General features: G+C 36.9%; 2 protein-coding genes across 6 annotated transcripts in view; one reads left to right on the plus strand and one right to left on the minus strand.

The window, feature by feature from the left end:
* Positions 1-291: 291 nt before the first annotated feature.
* The window catches only part of LOC131064127 (dynein axonemal assembly factor 10), a 159,930-nt gene continuing 132,633 nt past the window's right edge, over positions 292-27,588 (plus strand). For 2 of the 5 annotated variants that reach the window (XM_057998160.2, XM_057998159.2), the window contains exon 1: positions 298-544. The gene's annotated coding sequence lies outside the window, so the exon portion shown is untranslated. Of the gene's footprint in view, positions 545-27,588 lie in introns of all 5 variants that reach the window. The other 3 variants (XM_057998161.2, XM_059221717.1, XM_057998158.2) reach the window with 3 other exon arrangements.
* LOC131064090 (uncharacterized) lies at positions 6,556-7,125 on the minus strand. The gene has a single exon (XM_057998117.2). The coding sequence runs from the start codon at positions 7,123-7,125 to the stop codon at positions 6,556-6,558; it is 570 nt and encodes a 189-aa protein (XP_057854100.2).

Genomic DNA, 27,588 nt, shown 5'->3' on the forward strand with positions numbered 1-27,588 from the left:
GATAAGAATTAGTCTTTGAATATGTGTGAAAGTATAATTACACTAAATTTAAGTTAATTTTCAATTTCTATACTAAAACACATCTCTTATACATTGATCATTACATTAAAAATAACTCAATTTACAAATGAATTAAAAATGCTATAATATACAGTTCTCATACTTAATTTTTTTTTTTGTTGTGCTAGGATATCCCAACACCTAAAACTTGCTTTACCTTGGACTTAAATATTGTCAAATTGGGATTCGGGGCAAGCTGAAGTAAGACTAATCCCTTGGAGTGTACCAAACCATCAACAAACCAAGTGCATCGGATGTGTCGAGGCCTCATAATCAAACCCAAGACCAATAGAAATAGATAGTTTTATTCCATACAACGGAAACACACGATATAATTATGGAAAAGGGTGGAAAATGGCAAAATACTCGGGCAAAATTCATTCAAACAGAAAAAGCAATCATCCCAACTCTTTAAATTGGTCGTATTCCCCTTTCTCGGAGTTCAGTCCAGAGATTTCAGTTACTCTTTCGGTTCGCTCTTCAGGTGAGGGATGAATTCGGGTTTCATTTGTTTTATCGCGCATACTCTTAGTATCTTTTCTCCTATATAATTTAAGTTTACCATCAATTAAATGACTGCTTCTAAAGTCCAATGTCACGATTCTTAAGAAGAAATTATCTGCATTAATACTCTACGCGCCTTAACCATTTCTGCAAATTAGTTTCCGTTTGAATTTCGAGGGCTTTTTGGCTTCCATTATTACTGCATCTTTACAAATTTTTCCTCTCAAAATACCTTGTTTTGTTTTTCATTCCTTATTTTTTCATATGTTATGGATGCATTCTTGATTTGCTATATTCACAAATTTGAAGAATTCCTATTATATTTATCACTGACCTCTGTTTTATATATCACTTTCTCTTTGTGCATTGGTGATGAAAATTCATTCCCCCTGCTTGTTTGGAGGTTTTACAAAATTGGCCTAGGTGGTTATTATTGTATAATAAGATCCTCAACAGGGTTAATGCAGCTGTATTTTTAATCTTTTAAATTTTAGAACAGCATTCGCATTTGGAATTTGAATTTTTTGAGGCAAAGGGACTCAAAAAGTACAAACATCTCCAAGTGATGTTGGTACTTGGAGAGGAGGAAAATACTAAATCATTTATGCTGGGACTGAAAATGACCATGCGCAAAATCAGAATTGTAGCCTATACGATCTGTAATGCAAAACTGGTTGATTAATTAACCCTGGAACTTCTCACGAAAACCAAATATGTAAAAATGCTATAGAAACAACATTGATTGTAAACAGGAATGGTCTATGTACATCCTAAATATGAGATGGGCCCGGAAAGCTGTCTATAGAAGTTGTGCAATATTAATGAAACATAATGACCCAGGAATGTTTTTGATAGAGATTCTTGCTATCAGTGAATGTTGGAGATATGCGTGATTCACCTTATGAGTTACGTTGTTCTGATTTGATTTGTTTCTGTATTCACACTTCAGAACCGATGCTTCTGTACCTGCATTTTAGTTCCGTCTTTTGCATTTCCTTTTCAGTGACGCTGCTTAGAGCCAAATCCTAGTTCAGAAGGGCAAACCGTCTAGCTAGGTATGCATAAGTGAGGGAAGTAGGTATTCACCTGTTTATAGGGCTAGGATGGTTTTTCTTTTGATTAGGTGCAGTTCTTTGGTTACAAGGATCACCTGGCCATTGGCAACTAGTGTTTATCCGTCGTCTGGAGATATTCTGCACAACCAAGCTTTCTGGTTCAGGCATTCTAAAGTATGGGTAAAATTTGGAACCTGTGTCTCACCAGCTTAAAATCAATGTTTAAGTGCTTTGATGTGTGTGCACTTCAATGTTTATAACGAGCAAAACATAAACTCAAACATACATTTTACATTAGAGAGAGTAATACAAGAAAAAGCTAATGGGGTAACATATGGGACCTGAGCCTCACAAGCACAATATCAAAAAATAAAGTGCTTTGATGTGTGCACTTCAGTGTTTATAATGAACAAAACATAGTTACATAACCCTTCAACAGAGATTTTACATCATAAAGAATAAAAATAAATACAAGAAAAAGCTAATTAGATTTCTTAGTCTGAGTATAGTAAGAAACAAATTTGACAAGGTTATGCAAGTGTCAAGTTAGACTAACAGATAAATTGAGATAAATGAGGTTATAGTTTTACATATTGTTGTACGCAATTCTTTGAAGTTCCCATGTTTCAATTCGTACCCTTTTGTTTCCAGCAGTTAAGCAAATTCATTAGATTGAAAATAAATTCAAATAATACGCACAGAGACAGTTTCTATGATTCTAAGTGGAAACGTTAAAGCACATGGAGCTACAATGATTTGCATTGTTTGGTTGAGGATTTTGAAAATCAATTGCATCTACTGGAGAATATGATAGAATTTGACTAGATATAGTGAATCTGTGAACAAGTAAGCTTTCTATTAACTTAAGAACAGCTAATTTTTTTCTAGAATATGTTGCACCTGTGAAGCATTAATTGTAAACAAAATCACCCAATTACACAAACGTTAGACAGTCATTCTGAATCCTTTTTGCTGAGGTTGAGCCCCAACCACCTAAGCGGCACCCAATCAGGACAGTAAATTCGCAACCACCTAATTCAAACCAAATCTGTAGTCTGAATCGCAACTGTTTGGTTGACCTCACTTCATAACATCCCACAAACATTTGCTGACATTCACTAGTCATCAAAAGCCTATGCTGCATATCAGTAAATTAATGAATTTCAATAATAAGCAAGCAAATTTTGTGGTTTATGTTGACATCTGTAAGTTTTTAGACATTGGGTAGGAGCATGAAGTCAGATGGTTGTTTTAGCTTCTTTACAACTGTTTGAAGTAGGTTGTGTTGTAGTCAACATCCGAAATGTGTTTTGCTGAGAAATTTCTCCTCTGGACTTTGAAATCATAATATAAAACCGCAATTAAATTCTGAAAGGAAAATTTATCTGACAGACCGTGAATCAAAAGAATATAGCAATACACAGTTTAATGCTAGATTTCAGATTTGAAAGTCAAAAGATATGTGCCTGAACTTGCAACAGAATAAGAATATAGGCAATTATCATTTATGCCACCTATGGCACAGCGGAATAGAAGATGGTTGGTGTCTCTAATTTGGCAGGATTTTCAAACATATCACGAGCCATTGGGTTTCATGAGTCTAAGTTATGTGCCTGTTACCATTTTTTAATTTATCCTTTTTAGTACAACTCAAATTGGAAGAGTGTGTTAGGAAATCCTCTTGTCAAATTTGTAGAGGAAGCTTCCTCATCTAATATACTCCTGGAACCTGAAGCAATAAACAAGCTCATTGGTTATGCACACTGTAGAGATTATCCCTCAAGGTTTTGCGTGAAAGTAAAACAATTTGAAATAAAAATTGACCTATCTTTTTTGATCTTGGAGGTAGGAGCACAAGACTTGCAAACTTCTTATCTCACTAGGAGGATTTTTTATTTATGCAGCTAAACTATAACACAGGTTAAATACAAATGTTTTCCACTGATTAAAACAGAGATTAATGAATTCACTTCAACAATCGGATAGATCCGAAAAGAAAAATGAATAATAACAATGTATGAGAGCACGAGACTGAAAAAAAGCAATAATTTGGAAGCATACAAACCTATTTCAAAGGATTAAAGATATATGTTACACAGAGTTGAATAAAGATACGTTATACAATATATCTTCTTTATAACCAACTTGTCAAATTCTCACTACTACAATACAATGATCTAACTTCATAACTTGAATGAAAACTTCTATAACATGAGTCTAGCATAAACTCTCCTCCCATTCTATGGCACTTATAAATCTCTAGGAGAAGCTTTAATGGAAAATAATAAATTATTTGATAAAGTCTTTCTTAAAAGCAATAAATGTAATAAATGTGATTTCCTTAAGGTAATAATTTATTCTTTGTAAGTGGCAACTTAAGGTAATAAATGCGATTTCCTTATTTTTTAAACTTGTTTCTGAGTTGTGCACGGTTTCCTTTCATGTTTGCCACTTAAGTCACATTTTCCATGAGATAATGTTCCTTAAAAATTGCTATATTCTTTTACTTATCAGGTTGGTTGCTGTTCACTTAAAGGATTTCCACTTGTGGTGCAGTTTTCTTTTGGTTATGCTACCTTCAAAGTGTGATAAATTTCAGGTCACGGTTTAGATGAATACTGCTACCTTAGTTGTCCTTTCTAAGTGGCTATGCCTCTGCAAAAGTGCAAATTATCACTTAAGCATAATGCATTTTTTCCTTTGCATGCTGTGCTTATCTATTTACCTTTTAACTGACTGTGATTTTACCTTGGTTTTACTACCTATTTTAAGTGCCAACTTTGACATTCTCTTTTGTGCATTTTTCGCTGCTTGATGTCACTCTTTTGTGTTTTAGACTAGGTCTGTCATGTAAGTACCTTTTTCTGATGGTTAGGCCATATGAGAAGTGTGATACCTTCATTCAATTGAAATAAATTCCTTCTTGTTGCCATTTTGGATTGAGTTGCACTATCATCCACCTTTTGTCGCTTTTGTTTGCCGTTTTCCAAGGGCACAACTGCTTTTGATGGCAATTGTAGTTTACTGAGTAACTTGCAGCTCAAAGTGATATTCGTTGCTAGTTACAGCATAATAAAATGGTGCCATAGTTAGTGATCCTCATATGTTTCTCTCTTGTTGCGGTTTGTGGCTAAGTTTTGCCACCTTATCATGGTTTTGAGCTCATCACCCACTTGTGTTGAATCTCATCAACTGAATAACGTCTTCATGTCACATTTTATAATTGAATCTCCAATTGTTAAGAGTTTCTTCATTTTTTGGTTGTATAGTGTCACTTTGAAAAACTGCAAGGATGTTAGTCCAAGACAAAAATACTTTTCAACTTCACAAGGGAGAGACATAGTTAGTATTGACAACATGACTAGAAATAATTGACTATACTCAAATATTCCTAGGGGTATCAACACCGCCAAGAATCAGGTCAACTAGGTGTAGTTTTGAAGGCACCTTGTTTGGATGCTATAGAGTCGCTTGAGTTTGGTTCTATGGTTTGAGTCTTACTTCGTATAGGTCACTATAGATGTAGTTGGTAGATTCAGTGACATGTATATGTCTATGCTTAGTTATAAATATAAACCATGCTTGTGATAGATAAATAATCTTATGGATATGAAATATTTAAGATAATTATTTAAAATTTGGTCTCATTTTCAATTGTTAATAGGATGCCAAGTTCCTAAAGGGGTGATAGATGTAAATGGTAATTTCAGGGACAGTGATCTATTTGCATTCAATTAACAACTATAAAGCATGTTTCTAGTATGCAATGTTACATGGGGACATGCCCCTTAGGGGATTCCAACCATTCCTATCCCTAAGATATTTCATGGGCATTGGGATGACTAGGAAACATCAATCTAGAAAAATATAAGGGACATTCCAAATTTGGATTGTTGGCCAGCCCTAGGATGACCAATTGCTCCCTATGGTCTAGCACACACTATTTTTTTGTTGGAACGAACCATTAAAAAAGAGAAAAAAAGAAGCCTACCCACACTAATAAACATAAAATACTTTAATTTTGCTATTTTGTGTTTGGTGAGGATTGGTTCCCCACACCTCTGTACACAAACCTAAACCTAAAACAGAGACATGCTTGAAAATGTAAAATGCCCATATTTTGCCTCGTTGCATATTGTTAGATGAAGACAAAGAAAGAGAAGATGATAGCAACCTTTTTGGTAAAACAAAGGATAGGAGTTTTATTGACAAACAAAGATGAAATTAAATTCCCCAAAACATAGTACGACAGGAAAACAAATTGTTCATACAGAGCACCAAAAGTTCCTTATCGACCATTCTTATAGAGAATCAAAATCTTAGAACAGAGAAACAAAACATTATTCTCATTACTTCCAGACACAAGAACATTTTTACAATAACATACAATCCTTCAAAGGACCGACTCTTCTCAACCTCGGACTGTTCAATGGTTATCTTCGGCCTGTTCTGCACCTTCTATCTGTTCCAATCCACACCTGCCGACTCACCAATGTGACAACATTCTACACGTTTTCCCCTTTTTGCAGTGATGGTCGATATTGATGATTATCCAATCAACCTGCGCAATGGTTTTCTTTTGTTCCTTATAAATTGACCGGCTGAAAATGGTTTTTGTTCCTTCCTAGTTGTCGACCAATCAACTGGATCGGTCCCTATAATTGACAACCAACCGATTTCATAAATTGTCTTTCTTCTAGCCTGAATGGTGATAGGAAACCTGTGACAAAACTAGCGACAAGAAGTCTATGGCTAGAGGGTGTCGATAGGTTGGAAGAACTAGACAAATGGCTTACACCAGCCAAACAGAGCAAGACAAACAGCTTAAACAAGCCAAATAAAGCAAGAAAGCAAAAAGAAGAAAACCAAAAACTTAAGAAGAATGATGCTCCTACATTAGACTCCCCAAGCACCAAAAGGATTCATGAGCTCTTGCTCATGATTCAGTCCCTGAATGATCCAACTTGATAAGCTTTGGTTCAGTAAGCCAAGAAGCATCCTCTAATGGGTGATTGAGCCACTTTACCAGATACGTGAAGTATTCTTGTCTCCGGGTCGTCTTCAACAACAATTGATCTAGAATGCATTCTATCTCCAGCGGATTTGGTGTAGTTCCTTGTTGTTCTGTGTAGATTGGTAACTCTGCCATTGTTGTATCCGCTTCCCCATCTCCTTTGTAAAGGTATAAGTCCGCCACATTGAAGATAGGTGAAATGCCCAAGTCTGAAGGAAGGGCTATTTCATAGGCATTTGCTGAAAATCTTCTGAGAATTTTACAGGGACCCACCTTCTTCATTTTTAGTTTATTGTATTCACCTTTTGGAAACCTCTCCTTCCTAAGGTGAGCTAACATAGGATCACCCCCCTGAAAATGCAATTCTCTCCGCTTTTTATCAGCATATTGCTTGTAGTGCTGATTGTTCTCTTCTATATTTATCTTCACCTTCTCATGAAGGTCATGGATGACTGTAGCAAAGTCTTCTCCATCTGCATTTCTCTCCTCCATATCTCCGAGATTTCTAAGTTCAAACACACCTCTTGGGTGCATACCATACACTACATAAAATGGGCTGAAACCTGTACTCCTATTAGGAGAATCAATATAAGCAAATTCCGCTTGGACTAATGTTAAATCCTAGTTTCCAGGTGAACTCCCCACCAAGCATCTCAACATGTCACCAAGACTCCTATTCACAACCTCAGTTTGGCCATCTGTTTGGGGGTGATAGGTTGAACTAAAACTAAGATGTGTTCCCAACTTCTTCCATAGTGTCCTCCAAAATTGTCTCACAAACTTTGTGTCTCTATCAGATATGATTCTCCTAGGAATACCATGCAATCTAACTACCTCCTTGAAAAACAAGTTAGCAATATTGGTAGCATCACTAGTCTTCTTACACGGTATGAAATGGACCATTTTTGAAAACCTATCTACAACTACAAATATTGAATCATTGCCCCTCTGAGTTCGAGGCAAACCCAAAACAAAATTCATACTTACAAAATCCCATGGACTAGATGGAACCGGTAACGGCTGATACAAACCAACATTTTGGCTCTTTCTTTTGGCATGTTGACAAACTCTACATCTCTCCACATATTTCTTAACATCAGTTTGCATTCTTGGCCAATAATAATGTGTGCTCAATTGTAAATAAGTTTTATCTTGTCCAAAGTGACCAGCAAGGCTGCCACAATGCTTCTCCTTCAACAATTTGTCCCTCATAGATCCTCTAGGTATGCACAACTTGGTTCCTTCGAATAAAAAGCCCTCCTGTGGCATAAAATATGTCCAAGGGCCTCTATCCTTGCTGATTGGACTGCTGCAAGCTTCAAAAGCATCTTTAAAATCTGCATCATTTACATACAATCCTTCTACTTCTGCCTTTCTGTTGTTGTCTTCTTCTGCCTTTCTGCTTGAACATAATCCCACCACATTGCAGCGTGGCCCTTTAGCCTTGTACGACAAACTTCACTTTTCTTTCCTCTGCAACTCCTTCATACTCAAAATATTTATCCAAGTCATTAATCCAATCAAGGAGCTCTCTCCCACTGAGACTTCCAGAATATGTAGGGACTGCTATTTTTGGTTTGGCCCCAACATTCAACACTGTGCTCAACAACCTTTCTTCGAATGCTTCTGGTTCTGCTATAGCATCTTCATCAGCAGCTTGAGGTTCCCCTTCTTCTTCAACCTCACTACCATCTTCGACTGCTACTCCTCTTTGTTGTGCTTGTTCCATTGCATCCATCCTTGCTGCTAGGTTCTGCAACATCTCCAACACTCCTTCATTGTGACCTCTCCGGCCTCCTCCTCTAACACCTCTTCTCATTCTCCTTGGTGGCATTTTCTCGCACCACAGTTACCGAGTTATTTGCTTGCTCTGATAACAATATGATAGCAGCCTTAATGGTAAAACTAAGAACAAGTGGTTTATTGGCAAATAAAGATGAAATTAATTTGCCCAAAACACAGTGCGATAGGAAAACAGATTGATAAAAAACAAATTGTCCATACAAAGCACCAAAAGTTCCCGATTGACCATTTTTATAGAGAATCAAAATCTTAGAACAGAGAAACAAAACATTATTCTCATTACTTCCAGACACAAGAACAGTTTACAATAACATATGATCCTTCAAAGGACTGACTAAACTCAACCTTAGACTGTTCAATGGTTATCTTCAGCCTATTCAACACCTTCTATCTATTCCAATCTACAATTGCCGACTCACCAAGGTGACAACATATTCTTCTCTTCAATTAGTCTGTTCTGTCATCGATTTTACACGTTTTCCCCTTTTTGTAGTGATGGTTGATCTTGATGATTATCCAACCAACCCCTGAAATGGTTTTATTTTGTTCCTTATAAACTGATCGGCTGAAAAATGGTTTTTGTTCCTTCCCAACTGTTGACCAATCAACTAGATCAGTCCCTCTATCTGACAACCAACCGATCCCATAAACTGTCTTTCTTCCTGCTTGAATGGTGATGGGAAACCTGTGACAAAACTAGCGACAGGAAGTCAATGACAAGAGGGTTTCGATAGGCTCGAAGAACTAGACAAACGGCTTAAACCAGCCAAACAGAGCAAGACAAACAGCTTAAACAAGTCAAATAGAGCAAGAAAACAAAAAGAAGAAAACCAAAAACTTAAGAAGAATGATGCTCCTACATCAGAAGAATAGTAAAAATATAAGAGAACAATGGTGAGAAGAAGACAAGAGAGCATCAAACTATACCGTTTAAATTAAGTTCAACACCCATTGTTCACTTTTACAAATCCTTATGATTTTATTTTTTGATGGTTTCCTTCAAAGTGTAAAACACTTGGGCATTTTTTGTTTTCATTTTGAATGTTTGTTGTCATTTCCTGATTTTTGAAAAAGAAAGCAATATGAGCAATAAGGGTTTGGTAGCAACGAGGTTGATATTCAACAATCAAGCTATAGGGGTATTGAGAGTTCTTTTGGGTGTGGTAGTGATGTAGATGAAGGGAGAAATAATTCATTTGAATGCTCATCCACTCTCCTAAAAATATATGCATATTCAATTCCAAGAAGTACCTTTTGCAATTTGCAACTACTATAGACAAAGATGAGAAAAATCACAAGATTTTATACCCATCTATTGTTCTGCCAAGATATGAGGTAAGAAGTTGTGAAAAAATGATCCTACTTGAGAAGACCAAGGTGTCCATGGAGGGTGAAGCAAGGAATAATGGTGTGTATATTGAGACAATGCAATCCACTATGCCTACGCTATCATGGTTGTTGAGAGTCATAGGGGGGAGGGATCTACCAAAGAAAAGAGAATGGCTACTAGTGTTCCAATGATGTTGAATATGCGTTTATGGTGAGAGGTAGATTCTTTAGTTGCCAAATTTTTCTTTGCCCATGCCATCCCATTCCTTGTGGCACATTTTTCCTATTTTAATCAAATGTTTAAAAGATAAATTCCATTAGTTACTTATATGTTTCTTGGGAGAACATTGACTGTGTACCACCCTCTTTGATAGAGAGTATTCTAAGGCGTGTATTGATGGACATAAGAAAACTTGATTAAGGACAAACTATTTAGTTAGCAATGATGGGCAATGATTTTTTTAGTGGCTAATTTTCGCCAATCGGCTACTCTTTAAAATTTGGAAATTAAAATTTGGCTAATAGTTCAAGTTTTAAGGTGACCTAAATCGCCACATTTTTACAAAATTTTATTTTAGTCTTATTTAAATCACCAGAGAATTTATTTTATTATATTTTTGAACTCAAATATTCGCAAAAATATTCGATACATGATTAGATCAGATTCGCCAAAATTAATTCACCAATAATACATCATAACTATGTTACTTTAGGGTTTTATTAGCAAGCTTTAGTTGCCACCATTCATTCAAAATATAATCCACTAGCCATAATTGCATTCCATGAGGTAAATTGTATAGACAAGTTTTAATGCTCATGGGGGTTGAGTTGCTTTTCAATTGTTGACCTTAATGGAAATCAATGGTATAAGAACAATTTTGGGTCCCATGAGTATTACAAATTTTATGTACATTTTATTTGAAAAAATACAAAGAGGTCTTTACGATTAATTTAAATTAATGGTAGTAACTAAATAATGTAGTGTCTTCCCTTTAAACTCATTAATGATTTCCACCTTAGGCCTCTACTTTTCAATAAAAAATTATTTTCAAATGAAATTATTTGTAATAGTAATTAATGTATAATCATATTATCTTCTAAGATTCACCAAGATTTTCTACCAAAAAAAATTGATGTAAAAAAAATCGCAATAAAATTAAAAAAATTCTCTTAAAAAATGAAAGATTCGCAAATAAAAATTATTATTTTTATCCACAATAAATAAAAATTTGCCAAGATTTTATATCTTTTTTTGAGGGGGGTTTCCTAAAGTTATCACTGATGATGGGTGGATCGAAGTTAGACATTGGTCACTCATTTATCATAGTTACTTCTACAACTAGCATTATTTTATTAGAATTGTTGATTGTTTAGGGAAGTGCAAGGATGTAGACTTACCAATTTTATATTTTGAAAGAGGGTATGGAGGAGGTTGGGGATTCAAATGTTGTATAGGTTGTGATTGAGTTAGCATGTGTTTGTAGACTAGTTCGGATTATAGATTGTGCTTACAACATATTCTTTTGATCCCATATTGTGTTCACGCATTGAACAATGCATTCAAAGACATCAAGAAGATAGATTGGGTAAAGGTAGTGGTGCTAGAATCTAGGGACAATACAAATGTTCATTTGCAACCACACTCCTCACTAGCTCTCTTTAGGACTAAGAATTCCTCTATTTGAAGGAGGCTACATATGTCAATTACTTTATCTTCTTAGAGAGGATGCTTGAGGTTAAGGAGCATTTACTCTTAATAATGGTTAAAACTAAATAAAGTAGGTGGTCAAAGGCTGACACAACTAATGGGAAGAGTGTGAATTATAATAAGATCCTCGATGATGATTGGTGGTCAACTTTGAGTTAAATTTTTAATTAGTATTTTTTGCTTATATTATATTTACAATTTGGAAATTTGTGTATTTTAATTTTAAATCAGAACTGATTCTTATTCTTTTCTGATATTTTGTGTGCAAATACATTTGCTCCTTCATCTCATTGATTGTACAGATTATTAGGTATGTTTATACATATTGTCGTAGTGTTGGGTAAATTTATAAGACGTTTGACAGCATGCTTGGTAAAATGAAACAAACAATTCATAGCAAGGACCTTGATTTGAGACTATATGAAGAGCATATTAGGTCCAAAGTGAGATGGTGGTGGAGTACTATGAGAACCCTACTTCATATGGAAGCCTATTTTCTAAATCCCAAATGGTATGCACCAAGGTTTGGGACAATGTCTCCTTCTAAGGATGAAGAGGTGAAGGAAGGGTTCATGAAGGCCCTTTGTAAGATGTGTATTGTTGAGGTAGCTTTACTTCAACAACAATCCATTTTTGCCCTTTTCAATCGTTGTGATCCAACATTTAGCAATTAGAGTCTACGACAAATGGGGTCACGTTAATTCAAAATGACCCTATTAGATGATGGACATGGCATGGCATAACAAGGCAAGGATGCCATAGAGTTGAGGATGCTTGCTACTTGCCTCTTTTCATAGGTTGCTAGTTCCTTTGTTGAAAAGTCAAATTGGTCCACATACAATTTCAAATAGTCTTTCAAGAGGAACACACATAGTGTTTAGCACATAGATATACTGAGGTCGGGGGTTGAATCAGTATATGCTAATTTCAATTTGATCGAACATTAATCATCATTGATAGGTTCTCCAAGCATCACAATTAATCTCAAACCCAAGTCATCATTAGTAGCATTTCCTAGTCTTTCCTTAATTATGAACCAACTGATCAAAGAACTCACATCCACACAAATGAACACTAGATTGCATGGAAACCCAGAAGGGAAAAACTAAAGTGAGAATAGCTGATTGGATCCACTGCCCAAATCCAACCTTACAAAAGATATAACAAAGAACTTACAATATGAAGTAGGAAACAACCTACCGGAGACACCAATCCCTAATTATATTTGCAGTCACCAACCTATAGGAGACACCAATCCCTAATGATATTTGTAGGCACCAATCTATAGGAGACACCAATCCCCTAATCTAAGATCTGAGCACCAACTCAGCATGTTAGACAACAATCTCAAATAGAATATAAGTGATATCTAATGTAGACCTTCAAGGTGTTGATTTTAGTGCTCAGATTAGCAATATAGGACAGAAAACATAAATTGAATGCTTAACAATTATACTGACTTAGTTTAGTGGTCAGATTTGATATAATTGAACAAAATTAGCAGGCACAGTAGAAGGAAATTAAATGAACAAAATGAAGAAGCACACAACACTATTTACCCTGGGAAAACCTCCCTCTTGGAGGAAAAACCCAGCAACAAAGGAACTCAAGTTCTGATTATATTAGGGCAGTTTTACAGTTACAAAGTTAGCCAGCTAGGGCAGAAATCATCATAGTGAATGTCATACTTATCTCAAAACTTTGTGAGCAAGAGGACCTCAATGGATTCACAGTACAATCAATATGATTCACTGACCCAACAATGGATGTTCGCTGTCCACAACAGTGATTTCACACGTCAATGAGAACATGAACACTTTAGAATGAATTCACACACCTTCCTTGCAATTCAACAATCAGAATTGCACTTTGCAGAGCAGAGGTATTCGCTGATCATCATTATTTGTCTTCGCTGATATGAAGGAGACCTTACTGACCTTTGGAGGAAGAATTCGCACTATAAGGAGTAGAGATATTTCACACTTCTCAAATCAGACTAATTCGCATGATATAATTGTATGTTTAAGCCTTGCAAGTGGCTTGTATATATATGGGGTTCATCTTTTGGACTTATCTCTAAGTTGGCCCATTTAACCTTGGGCGCCAAAACCATTTTGCACGCTACATATTGATTTTTGCATGTTACAATGTTGTGGATAGGTCCACATGTTTGGAGTGTACAATGCCGCCCACTTAGGGCTTAACTTCACACATTACAATATCAGGTCGGCCCTATAATGGAAGCATACGTTTCTTTTGTGCTTGGCGTGTAAGGGGAGAGAAGGGCCTAGCCTTGTTATCAGATTCCAATGTTGCCTTTAAGGAAACTGGAATGCGATTAACTTATTATTATTTTTTTACCGAAGTTAAAATAAACAACACAAGGATGGATGCTCAACTTTTACTTGATGTGATCAACTTCAATACATTTCCACAAAGTGCATAAGATCTTCAAATGAAACCACACACAATAATCATGCTACTCATTTAGCATCATCCATACACTTTCCCATCAACTCTAACTAACACATTAGGAATGAACCTAGATCAACTATATATGTGCGTTACAATGATAATTGAATTCACATGTCGGCCTAGAACATAATTACACTATCCGCAAGTCGGGCACAAGAAGATTCCTTAACCAAACATACCCACATGTTACTTCAAGAGAGGGGACACACTACGGCTTACCCAACATAGACTCATTTGACCCCAACGAACATACACACACTTCCTCTAGCTGGCGCACGTTATAGTCTTTTGGTGCATCCATTCAAAACATCAATACGATTCACCAACATAGCACAATTGTTAAGTTCTTTCAAAATTTTGTGATAAAAAATAGAAGAGATGGAGATATGATCTGAAAGTTGTATTTTTATCTGCTATAGTGTGATTTTAAAGATGCACCACACTTATCAATTTCGGTGTGTGCATCCTCCTCAATGTAAGCATGTTATATAAGTGGATGAGGGGTTATGTAGTGAAGAGAGGGAAGACACATCTCTTCCCTACGTACCTCTCACCACAACACATAAACTAATCATTGTTTACTTACCTGATCGGAAGGAGTGCGACTTGTTTGAGAATCGCTTTACCACCCGATACCATGGATGGTGTAACCGTTGGTCAAATGCGATAAGTTAACTTTGGTTTTATTTATCATTTGTTAACGTATATACTATAAGTTAACATATTAGTATATGTAATCAAATTAATATATATCGTAAGCATGAAATAGCACGACCGATGTAACAAAAATTAACACTCCCTCTTAACTAGGGAGGACACATTTCATGTTAGAGAAAACATAACAATTCATCCATCGATTGTGAAGAGAAGAGATATCACACCATAGTGATATTCAAAGATATGGTTCAACAATGAATATCAAGTCTCATGATACTCACCATAACTCATAGTTATCAAGTAAGGTATGTGCACTAGCATCAAGTCACATGATGCCTACCATACTGATAATGATTTCATGGCATGTCCACGAATATTATGTTCATAATATTCACCATGAAGATCTCTATCATAATTATGGTTTATTTAATGATATCAACCAACAAATATCTACCATAATGTCTTAGAAATATATATACTATCATGACATGTCCACAGATATCAAGTCACATGATATCCATCAAGATAGTTAAATTGATAATTGTAAAATCGTCACCTTACAATATCAATTTGAAACAAGTGTTCATTATTGAAAAGTCGTCACCCTTCAATAATGTTCACAGAAGGCCCATGTAGTCATGGAGTCCCACACATGACAAATAAAAGAGTTTACACACTAAACATCTTTAAATATATTAGTATATCAGAATATATGAGACTCTATCTCAAAATTAAATAACATTTTCAACCATACCAAGTTTATCTCTAAAGTGTTCAATCTTGATCCTAGAGAGATGCTTGGTAAGAATGTCTGCAATCTGATCACCTGTACTAATATAATTCAGTCGGATCACATTCGTTTCCACCATATCTCGAACATAGTGATAAGGAATCTCAATGTGTTTAGACCTATCATGAAATACTGGATTCATTGAAAGCTTGATGCAATTCTGATTGTCATAGTAGATGACAGTAGGATTTAAGGGCTGACCAAACAGTCCTACAAGCAATTTCCGAAGCCATACAACTTCTCTTGCTCCCATGGAGGCTGCAATGTATTCAACTTCTGTAGAACTCTGAGCAACAAAAGATTGTTTTCTACATATCCATGAGATCATTCCTGATCCTAAACTGAAGCAACATCTTGATGTGCTTTTCCTGTCAACTATGCTTCCAGCCCAATCAAAATCAGTGAATCCATGTAGGTCAAGCTCTACATGTTTATATTTCAAACCAAAGCCAATAGTTCCTCGAAGATATCTCAGGATATGCTTTGCAACAACAAGATATATTTCCCTGGGTTCACACAAGAACTGACTTAGTGCATTAACAACATAACATATATCAGGTCTTGTGTTTACCAAATACATCAGAGATCCAATAATCTGTCTTGTAGAGTGTAGGATCTGCAAACTTTGATTCTACAGCTGTTTCCTTTAGCTTGTGCAGATTTGTCTCCATAGGTGTGGTCATGGATCTACGATCCAACATTCTAAATCTCTTTAGTATATCAATGGTGTATTTTCCTTGATTAAGGTTTATACCATCTGCCTGCTACCAAACTTCCAATCCAAGGAAGTAGTGAAGAATTCCTAAATCTTTCATATCAAACTCAGAGGCTAATTCTTTCTTACATCGAGAAATACAATTATTCTCTCCTGTGATTAGTAGATCATCAACATAAAGGATAAGAATTAATAATTCACCATTGATTACCTTGTAGTAGAGATTTGGATCTGCTTCATTCTTGGAAAACCCTAATTCCAAGAGATAGTGATCAATTCTTTCATACCATGCTTTGGGGGCCTGTTTCAGTCCATAAAGAGCTTTCTTTAATTTGTAGACATGTGATTCAACCCTATGAATCACAAAACCTTCAGGTTGCTCCAAATAAACTTCTTCTTCAATCTTACCATTCAGAAAAGCAGTCTTGACATCCATTTGATGGACTTTCCATCCTTTAGATGCTGCAATAGCTAAAACTGCTCGGACAGAAGTGTATCTGGCAACAGTAGCAGATGTCTCTTCATAGTCAATACCTTCTTTCTGTGAGAAACCTCTGGCAACAAACCTTGCTTTGTGCTTCTCAATGCTGCCATCTGTTGCATGTTTGATTTTGAAGAGCCATTTAGAAGATACCACAGATTTGCCTTTAGGCCTAGGCACAATATCCCAGACATCATTTTTCAGAATTGACTGATACTCTTTTGACATAGCATCTTTCCAAACTTGATGCTTGAGCGCATCTCCAACATAGGAAGGTTCTGCATCAATGATCTCACTCATCAAGGTAGTATAACTGGAAAATAGGTTAGGTCTCTTACTTTCTTTGAAGGTCCCCTTTGGAGCAGCATAATTTTCAGCTTCTTGAAGCATCTTTTTTAGCCCAAAGTGGTCTCTTCCTAGTTTGGGGATAATGTTCTTCTAAAGGTAAGCCTTGAACTTCATGCTCAGCATCTTTAGGGGTCTCCCTCTGAATCTCAGGGGTGGAATCCTCATCCAAGCTTGTAGGAGGATCTTGGTGTTCTAATTCATTAGAGCTTTTGGACCTCCTGAATGCTATGTCTTCCTCAAAGATGACATCTCTGCCTAGTTCAATTTGTCTTTGACCAGGTGTGTATATTCTGTAGGCTTTAGAGGTTTCACTGTACCCAACAAATACTCCTTTCTTTCCAGAAGGTTCTAACTTTGACCTCTTTTCTTTGGGGACATCAATATAGACTGGACACCCAAAGATCCGGAAATGACTTATGGTAGGTTTGTTACCAGTAAAGGCTTCTTCAGGGGTTTTATTGTCAAGAAGAGAATGAAGACATCTATTTTGAATGTACACAGCTATCCTAGATGCTTCAGCCCAAAATGAGGTTTCTATATTTTGGTCAAACAACATAGCCCTAGCAGCTTCTACTATAGTCCTATTCTTTCTTTCAGCTACCCCATTTTGTTGTGGGTTATAAGGTACAGTTAACTCCCTCTTAATCCCAACATTTATGCAATAATCTTAAACATATCAGAAGTGTATTCCCCCATTGTCTGTTCTTAAGGTTATGATTTTCTTACCTGTCATATTTTCTGCAAGAGCTTTGAATTCATTAAATTTAGAAAGGATTTCTTCAAACTCTTTATACCTCAGAAAATATATCCAGATCTTCCTAGAATAATCATCTACAAATATTACATAATATAAAAATCCCCCTAATGAGGGTACAAACATGGGTCCACATAAATCAGAATGAACTAATTCTAATACATTTTTGGATTTACTGTTGCTAGAATTAAAAGACCCTTTAGTATTCTTTCCCAAGGCACACCCTTTGCAGGCTCCTTTAGATTTTTGACTTAGCTTGGGTAAGTCGATCACCATCTTCTCTATCTTAGGTAGGGCATGGAAATGAAGGTGCCCTAATCTTCTGTGCCAAAGTTCATTCGAATCTGGAGTCTCATGAATCAAGGCTAGAGGTGGAGTGGTGCAAAGTCTGTAGAGGCTTCCTTGTCTTACTCCAATGGTGTGGGCTTTCTTGATGGTGGAGTTCTTTGGCCAAGCAAGTACCTTTCCTGCCATATAGGTTAATCTATAACCCTTATCTTCAAGTGCAGAAACTGAGACAAGGTTTCTCTTTATACCAAGTACAAATAGAACTCCAGTCAGCTGTAGGGATATGCCTGACTTTAGGTTGATATTGCAAGTTCCTATTCCCATAACTGGATAATTTGAGTCATCACCAATTGTCACTTCTTCATTTGAATTTTCCACAAGTGTATCTAGGTGCTCACGAAATCCAGTGATGTGTCGAGATGCTCCGCTGTCAATCACCCATGTGTTGAAACTGGAGGTGACTTGACTAGAGAGGGCTGAGTAGAAGACTAGCTTCTCAGAATTACTCCCTTTCTTAATTTCTGCCATTGAAGCTTGTTGTTTGATCCTGTCTGGGCACTTCATTGCATAGTGCCCATATTGGTCACATCTGAAACATTGTATTTCAGAAACGTCTCTCTTCTTCTTTGAAGAACTCTTCCCATTTGAGCTGTTGTCCCTCTTTCTCTTAAAGTTCTTCTTTCTTTTCTTGTGGGAATTAGAGTTTAGAATTTGAATGTCTTCATTACCATTGTTTTGTTTTATTCCTCTTGTGACAAGCTGGGATTCCTCTTGAATGCAATCGGTTTTCAATCCATCAAACCTAGGAAATTTAGAGCGAGCACTGATTCCTTGAATGAACGATTCCCATGAGGTAGGAAGTCCATTTAGGGCCATCATAGCAAGTTCTTTGTTGTCTACTAGATGTCCAACAGTGGATAGTTGATCCCTAAGCTCAGTGATCCTCAAGAGATAGGATGTAACTGTTTCTCCTTTATTCATCTTTATATGGTGTAGTTGATTCTTTAGGGTGAGATCCCTGCTAGTGTTGTTGATTTCATAAATGTCAGCTAGTGCTTTGAACATCTGAAAGGCCGTCTCATATTTAGAAATAACTGGCACAATGTGGTCTCTCACTGAATCCACAATTATCTTAAGGGCCTTCTCACTGTCCTTGCTCCACTGAATTTTCTTTGTATCATCAGAGGGTTCAGGAATTTCACTTTTGACATGGGAGTCAATTTTATTTTCTTTCAAAACAAGCATGATCCTGAATTTCCAAGATACAAAATTTGATGCTCCATCTAATCTATCTTCAAACCTAACTCTGATTGCCATTAGGATTATAGGAATGTGATCTAGTAAGAGCCTGGTGAAAGTCTATGAGATCGTTACAAAATTTTAATATGATCTTTCTTAACTTCGCTCTGATACCATGTTAATTTCTTTCAAAGTTCTGTGATAAAAAATAGAAGAGATGGAGATATGATCTGAAAGTTGTATTTTTATCTGCTATAGTGTGATTTTAAAGATGCACCACACTTATCAATTTCGGTGTGTGCATTCTCCTCAATGTAAGCATGTTATATAAGTGGATGAGGGGTTACGTAGTGAAGAGATATGTCTTCCCACATGGGAAGACACATCTCTTCCCTATGTACTTCTCACCACAGTACATAAACTAATCATTGTTTACTTACCTGATCGGAAGGAGTGCGGCTTGTTTGAGAATCGCTTTACCACCTGATACCATGAACGGTGTAACCGTTGGTCAAATGCAATAAGTTAACTTTGGTTTTATTTATCATTTGTTAACGTAGTGAAGATTTTATTATTTATTATTTGGTAAGTAAACAATGATTAGTTTATGTGTTGTGGTGAGACACATCTCTTCCCTACGTACCTATCACCACAACACATAAACTAATCATTGTTTACTTACCCGATCGGAAGGAGTGCGACTTGTTTGAGAATTGCTTTACCACCCAATACCATGAATGGTGTAACCATTGGTCAAATGCGATAAGTTAACTTTGGTTTTATTTATCATTTGTTAACGTATATACTACAAGTTAACATATTAGTATATGTAATCAAATTAATATATATCGGAAGCATGAAATAGCACGACCGATGTTACAAAAATTAACAACAATAAACACTCTTACTTCTATCTTTCTATCTATTAAAGCTCAACCTTTGAAACTCTGAAATAAGATACTTATTATGTAGCTTTTCCTTCCACACCGTAGATCATAACTCTCAACTATGGCAAAATGGGGAACCAAACACCTTGACAATTCAATTGAGTGCACAAATTGTTTTGAGCAACAAACCTTGGAAGCATACCACAAATACTTCCAGATAACAACACATGTGATAGATAGTCAAGAACTAAAATTGAAGCATAATGATAACATTAAGAGAGCTATTAGACATATTTGACTCCCATCTTTTTGGAACATAGATGCTTTGATATGACATGACAATAATTGCAACCTTCTAGATGCCTTGACATCAATGAAAAAACTGACCAACACCTTTGATATCAATGACAACCCTTCCAACACATTGCTCTTATGATTAGAGTAGTTGTTGGTCGTGTATGGTAATTTGTGACTTTACAATCAACAAACTCTTGAGTTTTGTTAGACTCCAACACATTGGGTTATTGATCTCAAAGTTGCCACATGGATTGATGAACAAACATAGGAGGGGTTGGTTTAGGTACCATTGGATGAGAGATGGTCCCCCACATTGGGAGTGATTTAGACAGACTAATTCAAATGTAGTGTTAGTAGGTGAAGATTAGGTGTATTGGCATATTTTCTATGTTTTTGCCATTTGGTAGTTGTCACTTGTAGCCTTTGGGTATTTCGTTCTAATGTTTATATAATATATTGTAATGTTCCCTATTGGGACTTTACTTGTTTTACCCCTAAAATTCCCAACTAGGGTTTGGATTTTGTTGGAAATGGAGATTTGTCAACTTATTTTCTTGATTTACAACCTGTAATCAGATTTGTTATCAAATGATAAACATATAATCCAACAAATTACAAATAGAATTCTGTTCATCATTCTAATAATCATAAATAAATGTGGGTTTCCTTTGAGGCTTTACCCAATGACTCATCCATGCTATGAAGCCCACGAGAGATCATAAAGGGGCCTTGAGCCTTGCCATCTATTGATGGGTGTTTTATGACCAGACCAACATAGAATAAAGTTTTCAACAGCTACTCTATCCTCTCTTGATCAAAATCCCATGTATGCTAAGATTGCAGGAAGATCTTACAGTGATTTCAAGGTTCCAACTGCGTACTTGCAACTTTACGATGGATATAGACTCGTTTGGTTTGATGTTGTTGGTAATCCAAGGGGACTTATGCACAACGAAGAAGACTTAGACAAATTTAGAACTTCAAGGAGTTTTTATGAATGATTTATCAACGGATAACTCTTCTAGAAACTTTTCAATGAAATATGCAGAAAGTAAAATAGGAATGGGTTTAGAAAGGCTAATCTAAATCTAGGAACTCAACAGATATCAAAGACTTAGGCGAGATCGACCACACTTTGCTTCGCCACTTTTAGACAACTACACAAACGGGGTGCAATCTTCAAAGGTTGTGCTTGTAAGATTTTAAACCATCGACGAACACCATCAAAGAATAATGCTCATCCAACAATCTAAGTTAAGAACGTACGTGTAAAAGCTCAGTCCAACCTTGCATTGCAGATAGAAATCATCTATCGACAAAAGGTATGAGTGAATGATCTCACCATTAAGCAATGCAATCTATTTCATTCATCTAAGTACTTGAAGCGAATCTAATCTAAGTGAGGAAGATGAAACCATGCAAGTTTTTAAAATAACACAAGTGAACACCAAGGGCCAATGTGTCACTCTTATTATCTCAGAAACTTATAGCAACAATCTCATACAATTCTCCCTCCATTACAAATGAAGGGGTGAACCCCTTTTATAGGCCTCCAAAAGGAAATGGATGACCTAGATTACATTCGAATCAATGGGTAAGATTCACCATGCAAAACCCTAATTAGGGTTTGACCAAAGATACCCAAATATGATGCCAAGTAGTGGGACAACCATCAATGAGGAATTTCGCTCACTACTTATTAATTACCTGTTTTCTCTAAAAAGGGCATAATGATGCATTAAATGCCTATTACATTTCAAATCGCCCATCATGCATTAATGACCCACTAACTCCTCAACATGGTAGCCGTCATGCATTAAATGAGCCACCACTTGGTCAAAACGTCCACTAGCAATAAATGACCCATCATGCTTTCATGCAATCAATAGATTCTCATCCAAAATTGGACAACCATTATCTCTTTCATTGATGACGAATGCAACAAATTTGGTCATGACGACTTCCAGCTCTCCTATGGAGACACTTGGCACAGTCTCCAGTTTGAATTCCAACATTGAAGTGTCCTCTTTGCACTTGGAGAAAACTTTTCCCATCTTGATGCTGCTTCTTGAGTCCCGCGCATTGTGCAGGAGAACAAGGAAACATTTTCCAAATGTTCCTTCGAGAAGGATTCCACAAAGAAGAATTCATGCAGCCTTTCCTTCAGATGGTCCACTGTCAGCTCTTCATCATTCAACCTTCTTGCAAACAATGCCTCTATTGCATTGAGGATTTCTTCCTGAACCTTTTTGACTGATTCCTTCAATGATGTTGCCTCCTTACTGAACCTTTCAAAGAATTCTTTCCCAATGCAGACTGCATAAAACCATTGAGGGAAATCATATATTTCATTCTCCTTGATGACCTTCCCATCAATCAATGTTTGCCTGGGAATCCCCATTAGTGCTTACAGGCGTGGGATTGTTAAATTTTGATAGATATGCGTATCTTCCCGTGAATTGTCCATAGTCTCAAGTCTGTCCAAGATAGCAAGGATTCTCTAGTAGAAGTGGGTCAACTCTTCAATAAATTGACAAGCTACAGTGAAGACGTTCTCTACCCACTCCTTAGAGCACTTATCCCATTTCCTTATTTTTTCAATCCCATCAATGGATTCCTTGGGAAGAGAAGAGGGAGGAACAAAGGATTGATCTTCTTCTTTGAATGGACGCCTTAAGCGCTGCGCATATTCGCGCGAGGCTTTGTTCTCACTCTTCAACTTCCTATTCTTCTCTTCTATTCTTTTCATCTGCTCCTTTAGTGCTAAGGAAGATTCATCAAAGTCTTCCACCACTTGTGCCTTGGAGGCATGCCCTAAGTTGACTGCTGTGATCTCATATTCATTAGGTATAATGTTATTCCTGTCTTTGTCAACTCTGGGCACAACTAGGTGTAATGTTCTAGATCCTAACTCATCCCTTGTAACTTTGGAGAATTTCCTAGCCACCTTCTTCTCTATTGGCCTATCTATCCTACTTAGAAGTTCTTCAAGTTCTTGCGTAGGATCTATCTCTTCCTTCAGCTCCTTTCTCATGCTTTCCTTTAGCCAATCTGGAGTGGCTGCTTGCTGATCCTGCACTTTCAGTTGCACCTGTTCTTGCGAAACTTCCTCAAGTTCCTAAGTTTCCAAGATTTGTTTCCATGAAACAATCCTGATCTTGCTGTTCTAGGTTAGGAGGAAGTTCCAGCCTTTGACTCCTCTAATGAACATGCCTATGGGAGGCACTAATATTGAGAATATCTTGTGCTTGCGCAGTCTCAAGATCATCTTCCTGCGATTGGTTTCTTGTAACTTCCTTGGTGAACATTGCAACTTCATGCACGTTGGAAGAGCTAGTAGGTAACTGTGTTTCTTCTATCCTCGACCTCTTCTGTTGCGGCTCTACCTGCTGAACTTCCTTTCTTTTCTTTGCTTGTGAATTCCCAAGAATGCTTTTCTCCTTCTTATGTTCTACTCTTTCCTACGGAATTTCTTCTTCCCTAGCTTGGGCTCTTGATGACCCCGCCATTGCCTCGCTATGGGATTCCAAGTCTCCCATTAGTTGGTAAGTTAGGCAGGCATTCTTTGCCTTCAACTTTGCGATGTGCCGCTCAACCCAATGCCTAGTGAACTTCAGGACTAGCCTACTTAGGACATCTAAATCATCAATTTTCTGCTCTGACCAGTTTGGCGCCTGAATAGCGTATCCTTTTCCTTTTTATACTTTTGTTGAACAATATTTTTATCCTCTTCAACTTGATCTGGCACTTGTATAACTTCACAGTCTTATTAGATTGGGAGGCAATTTGGAAAACATCCTCCTTCTGACTTCAAAGTCATCTTTGGCATTGGCCTAGTAGTCTTCCAGCTGAAACTTGTGTTTGTGTTTTACTTCAGCAACCATCCTGATTTTATTGTATGGATCAAAGAATGTCCTTGCAGTATGAGATGCTAAGCGATAGAATAATAATTCTTCTACTGCCTTTTTTACTACCGCCAATGTTGGACACATTTCCTCATATTCTCCTATGACAATTGGGAATTCAAGTCCCAATTTCCATAGGTGGTCAACTGTTTGGTAACCTCCAACAGCACCATCTTGTCTGTTGGATATCTTGAAAGCTTATATGGCTGGTCAACAAATCCTTGGACTCAGATATAAGTGAATTTCTGAAATTGAATGTACCAGGCTCCATACTTCTTTACTAACTTTCTAGCTTCTTGCGACAACCTTGTATGAACTTCTCCTTGCAATGATTAGGTGATGTGCATTGTGAATGTGTTGCTTACGTCTTTGAAAGAAGTAGTATTATATAAGTGCAATTGTGGATAGCACTCATGAACTTTCAATTATTCTGGTCCGCATCCCATGGGTCCTTTGCTTGACAATTTATTGATTTTGCCCATTCTAGCTAGCAGGTAGACCACATACAAGCTCATATAGAAAGATTGGGATTGCCTTAAGTTCCTTAGCTGCTCGTGCAAGCTATGGCCAATTATTTTTGCCCAATCTATCACTCTTTCACCTTCCATTACTTCACCAATGAAGTAAAAAATCCAAGGTTCAAACATGAAGGCCTGCAGACATCCCATGTCTCTGCTCATCATCAACACTAGATCAACATGCTCTTGTTTAAAATCCATGTTGTTTATCTGCTTGGGTAACTTGGAAATATGAGGCTTTGGCTTTTGCATCCACACTTTATTGATTATTCTAGGACATCTCTCGAAGCTAGCATCATAAATCAATCTTGCTCTTTCTTTGCTCTTGTATGTCATGGATTGGTACGTAAGAATTCCAAAAGTCTCCCTAATCGCTTCAAGTGTAAGGGTGGCCAAGAGTTTGCCATCTGGTGCCAGAATGGCCCTTCTTTCAGTGTTGTAATATTTCACATGTTCCCTAATCAGCTTCGAGCACTGGATGGTAGGAGGGAGGCTGACAACTGCAACAATCCCACTTTTGACAATCTTTGTGGTAATGGTTGGCAGAGGACGTCCGACTGTTCCAATACTGTTTTCCTGAATTCTCCCAACCTGAAAGTTCCCAAGTTGGTGTCGTTGACTTCTCCCCACTTTGAAATGATCTTTGACTGCGAAAGAAATCCTCTTTGCTCGTTCTTAATTTGCACCTACTGGGAGGTATTTTCCGCCTTGTTGGATTTCGCCATTCTTGCAAAATAAAATAATTAACATTAAATTTGTAACAAAGGAATTCCATAAATCCATTGAGGAAGGAATTCCATGCTGCGATTCCAAACTTGGAATAAATAAGAACCTCCAAAGATGAGAACTTCTGGCAAATAATAAAAACTTCTTGCTGACTTTCTTCACTTCTTTCTAGCTTCCAATTTCTCCAAAAAATCGTTGTGAAGAATGAATTCCAAATCACTGTTTAAATAGAAGTCACCCACCAAGCTGCTAAGTTGGCAAGGGGATAAAATTAGCAGCTGCATTAATTCTCTTCAATCATGCATCATGTTTCCTTGGACAACTTGCCATGCAAGTGGACCTTGCCATCATCTTGAGTTCAAAAAATGGGAACTTTTGTCGGATGTCTCATGCAACTCCTTCAGATGCTTCCAAATTTGTGAGGCTGACTTGCCTGAAGGAATCTGAGGTAGCTGGTCATCTGTGACAGAGAGCTTAAGAAGCATGACAATTTCTCGATTGCAATCATCAAATTTGTCCTGATCGGATCTAACTGCGGTAGGACGAGATTCTTTGTCCAAAACAAGATCATCAAGGCGACAATATTCTTCATGTTTGACTGTGCTCAGTTTCAGGACAATTTCCAAAATCTTGGTGCAATCCCCTGCTCACAACCTTTGTTCTGGCCTAGGTTGCTGGTACTAGGGTGCCCAATGCCCTTGTCTAAGCATTTTGGTCCCAAACTTGAAATTACAACCGTTGGTTTTTCGCAAGTAGCAGGAACGTGCTCCTTGAAATCAGCCTTCCTCGAAAATTAAGCATGAAAACTGTAAGTTGCATATAAATACAACTCCCTCTCTCATTATGATCTATCAATCCACTATTGAGCATTCAATCAGCGATCGAGCACAAGTCTGTAGTCAAGGAGTCAAGCATTTAAGTCTACATCTTAGTTTCAGCAATCATGATCAAGTTTTATGTGTTCCTCCATGATGAAGGCATGCACTGACATCAATCAAGTAATATAATGTCATGTCCCCATCTTTTTGATGCAATTCCCACATTGCATTTGATGAATAAAGACACTTAAAAATTTCTAAGTGTCAAAAGTTAATAAGGAAAAAGTAACTTTATAAGCCTAAGTTTCTTTTTTTAATAAAGGCTTATGTTTGAATCAAGTGCTATGCGTACCTTTTAATAAACCACCCCTTTGCTCAAATCACTTAAATGACATGGCATGGTGGGACCCTTGTCATTCTTTCAAAACCTTTAAGCCTTTAAGCTACGTGGACCCAAAAGATGCCAAGGAAGATGCTTTTTTAGTTGGATATTCCATTTAGGGTTATGCCACTCTTTGGAAAAGGTTATTAGACATTTTGGAGGAGGAAATTGGTATTATGTTATTATTTTATTTCTGATTTTCTTTGCTTTGCATTAGCAGCAGAAATTGCAGGTGTTTGGAGGACGTAAACCCTCAGATCTGCATTGGAAGTGGAGGTGTACCCACTAATTTGCCCACGTGGGACAAGAATGTGCCTTGTCTAGACCTATTGGGGGTCAATTTAGCAACAAAACCAACCCAGCAATCACCATTAGGTATGTGTTGTGACCATTTCACACATCGCCCCATCGCAAATGGGGACCCCCTCTTTTTGCTTGTTTTTCGTTCGTTTTCGCTTTCGTTTTTAGGGTTTTGTTAGTCAGTTAGTCGTCTGGATTTAGGGTCAAGCCTTAGGGTTTTAATTTTTGTCTTTTCAGGCCAAAATCCAGTCGTTTTTTGAGAGCTTTTTGAGCTTCCTTTCTAGGATGCAAATTTTGAATGCAATGAATTCGCCAGAATGGTCTAATTTTCAATTGGAATGTTGATGCAAAGCTTTAATTTGTCTAAGTGTTGAAAGTGAAGTGTATATTTTTGTCCGATTGAATATTTTGACCAAATTTTGACTTTTTTTTGATTTTTGATCCTGGGCATTGGAATGATTTGTTTTCGCCTTGTAAAGTGTTAAAATGTGAAAAATCATGTTATTTTGGCCTGTAGGAGCAAAATCGCTCCTGT

This window comes from Cryptomeria japonica, chromosome 5 (assembly GCF_030272615.1).
Source record: "Cryptomeria japonica chromosome 5, Sugi_1.0, whole genome shotgun sequence".
NCBI lineage: Eukaryota > Viridiplantae > Streptophyta > Pinopsida > Cupressales > Cupressaceae > Cryptomeria > Cryptomeria japonica.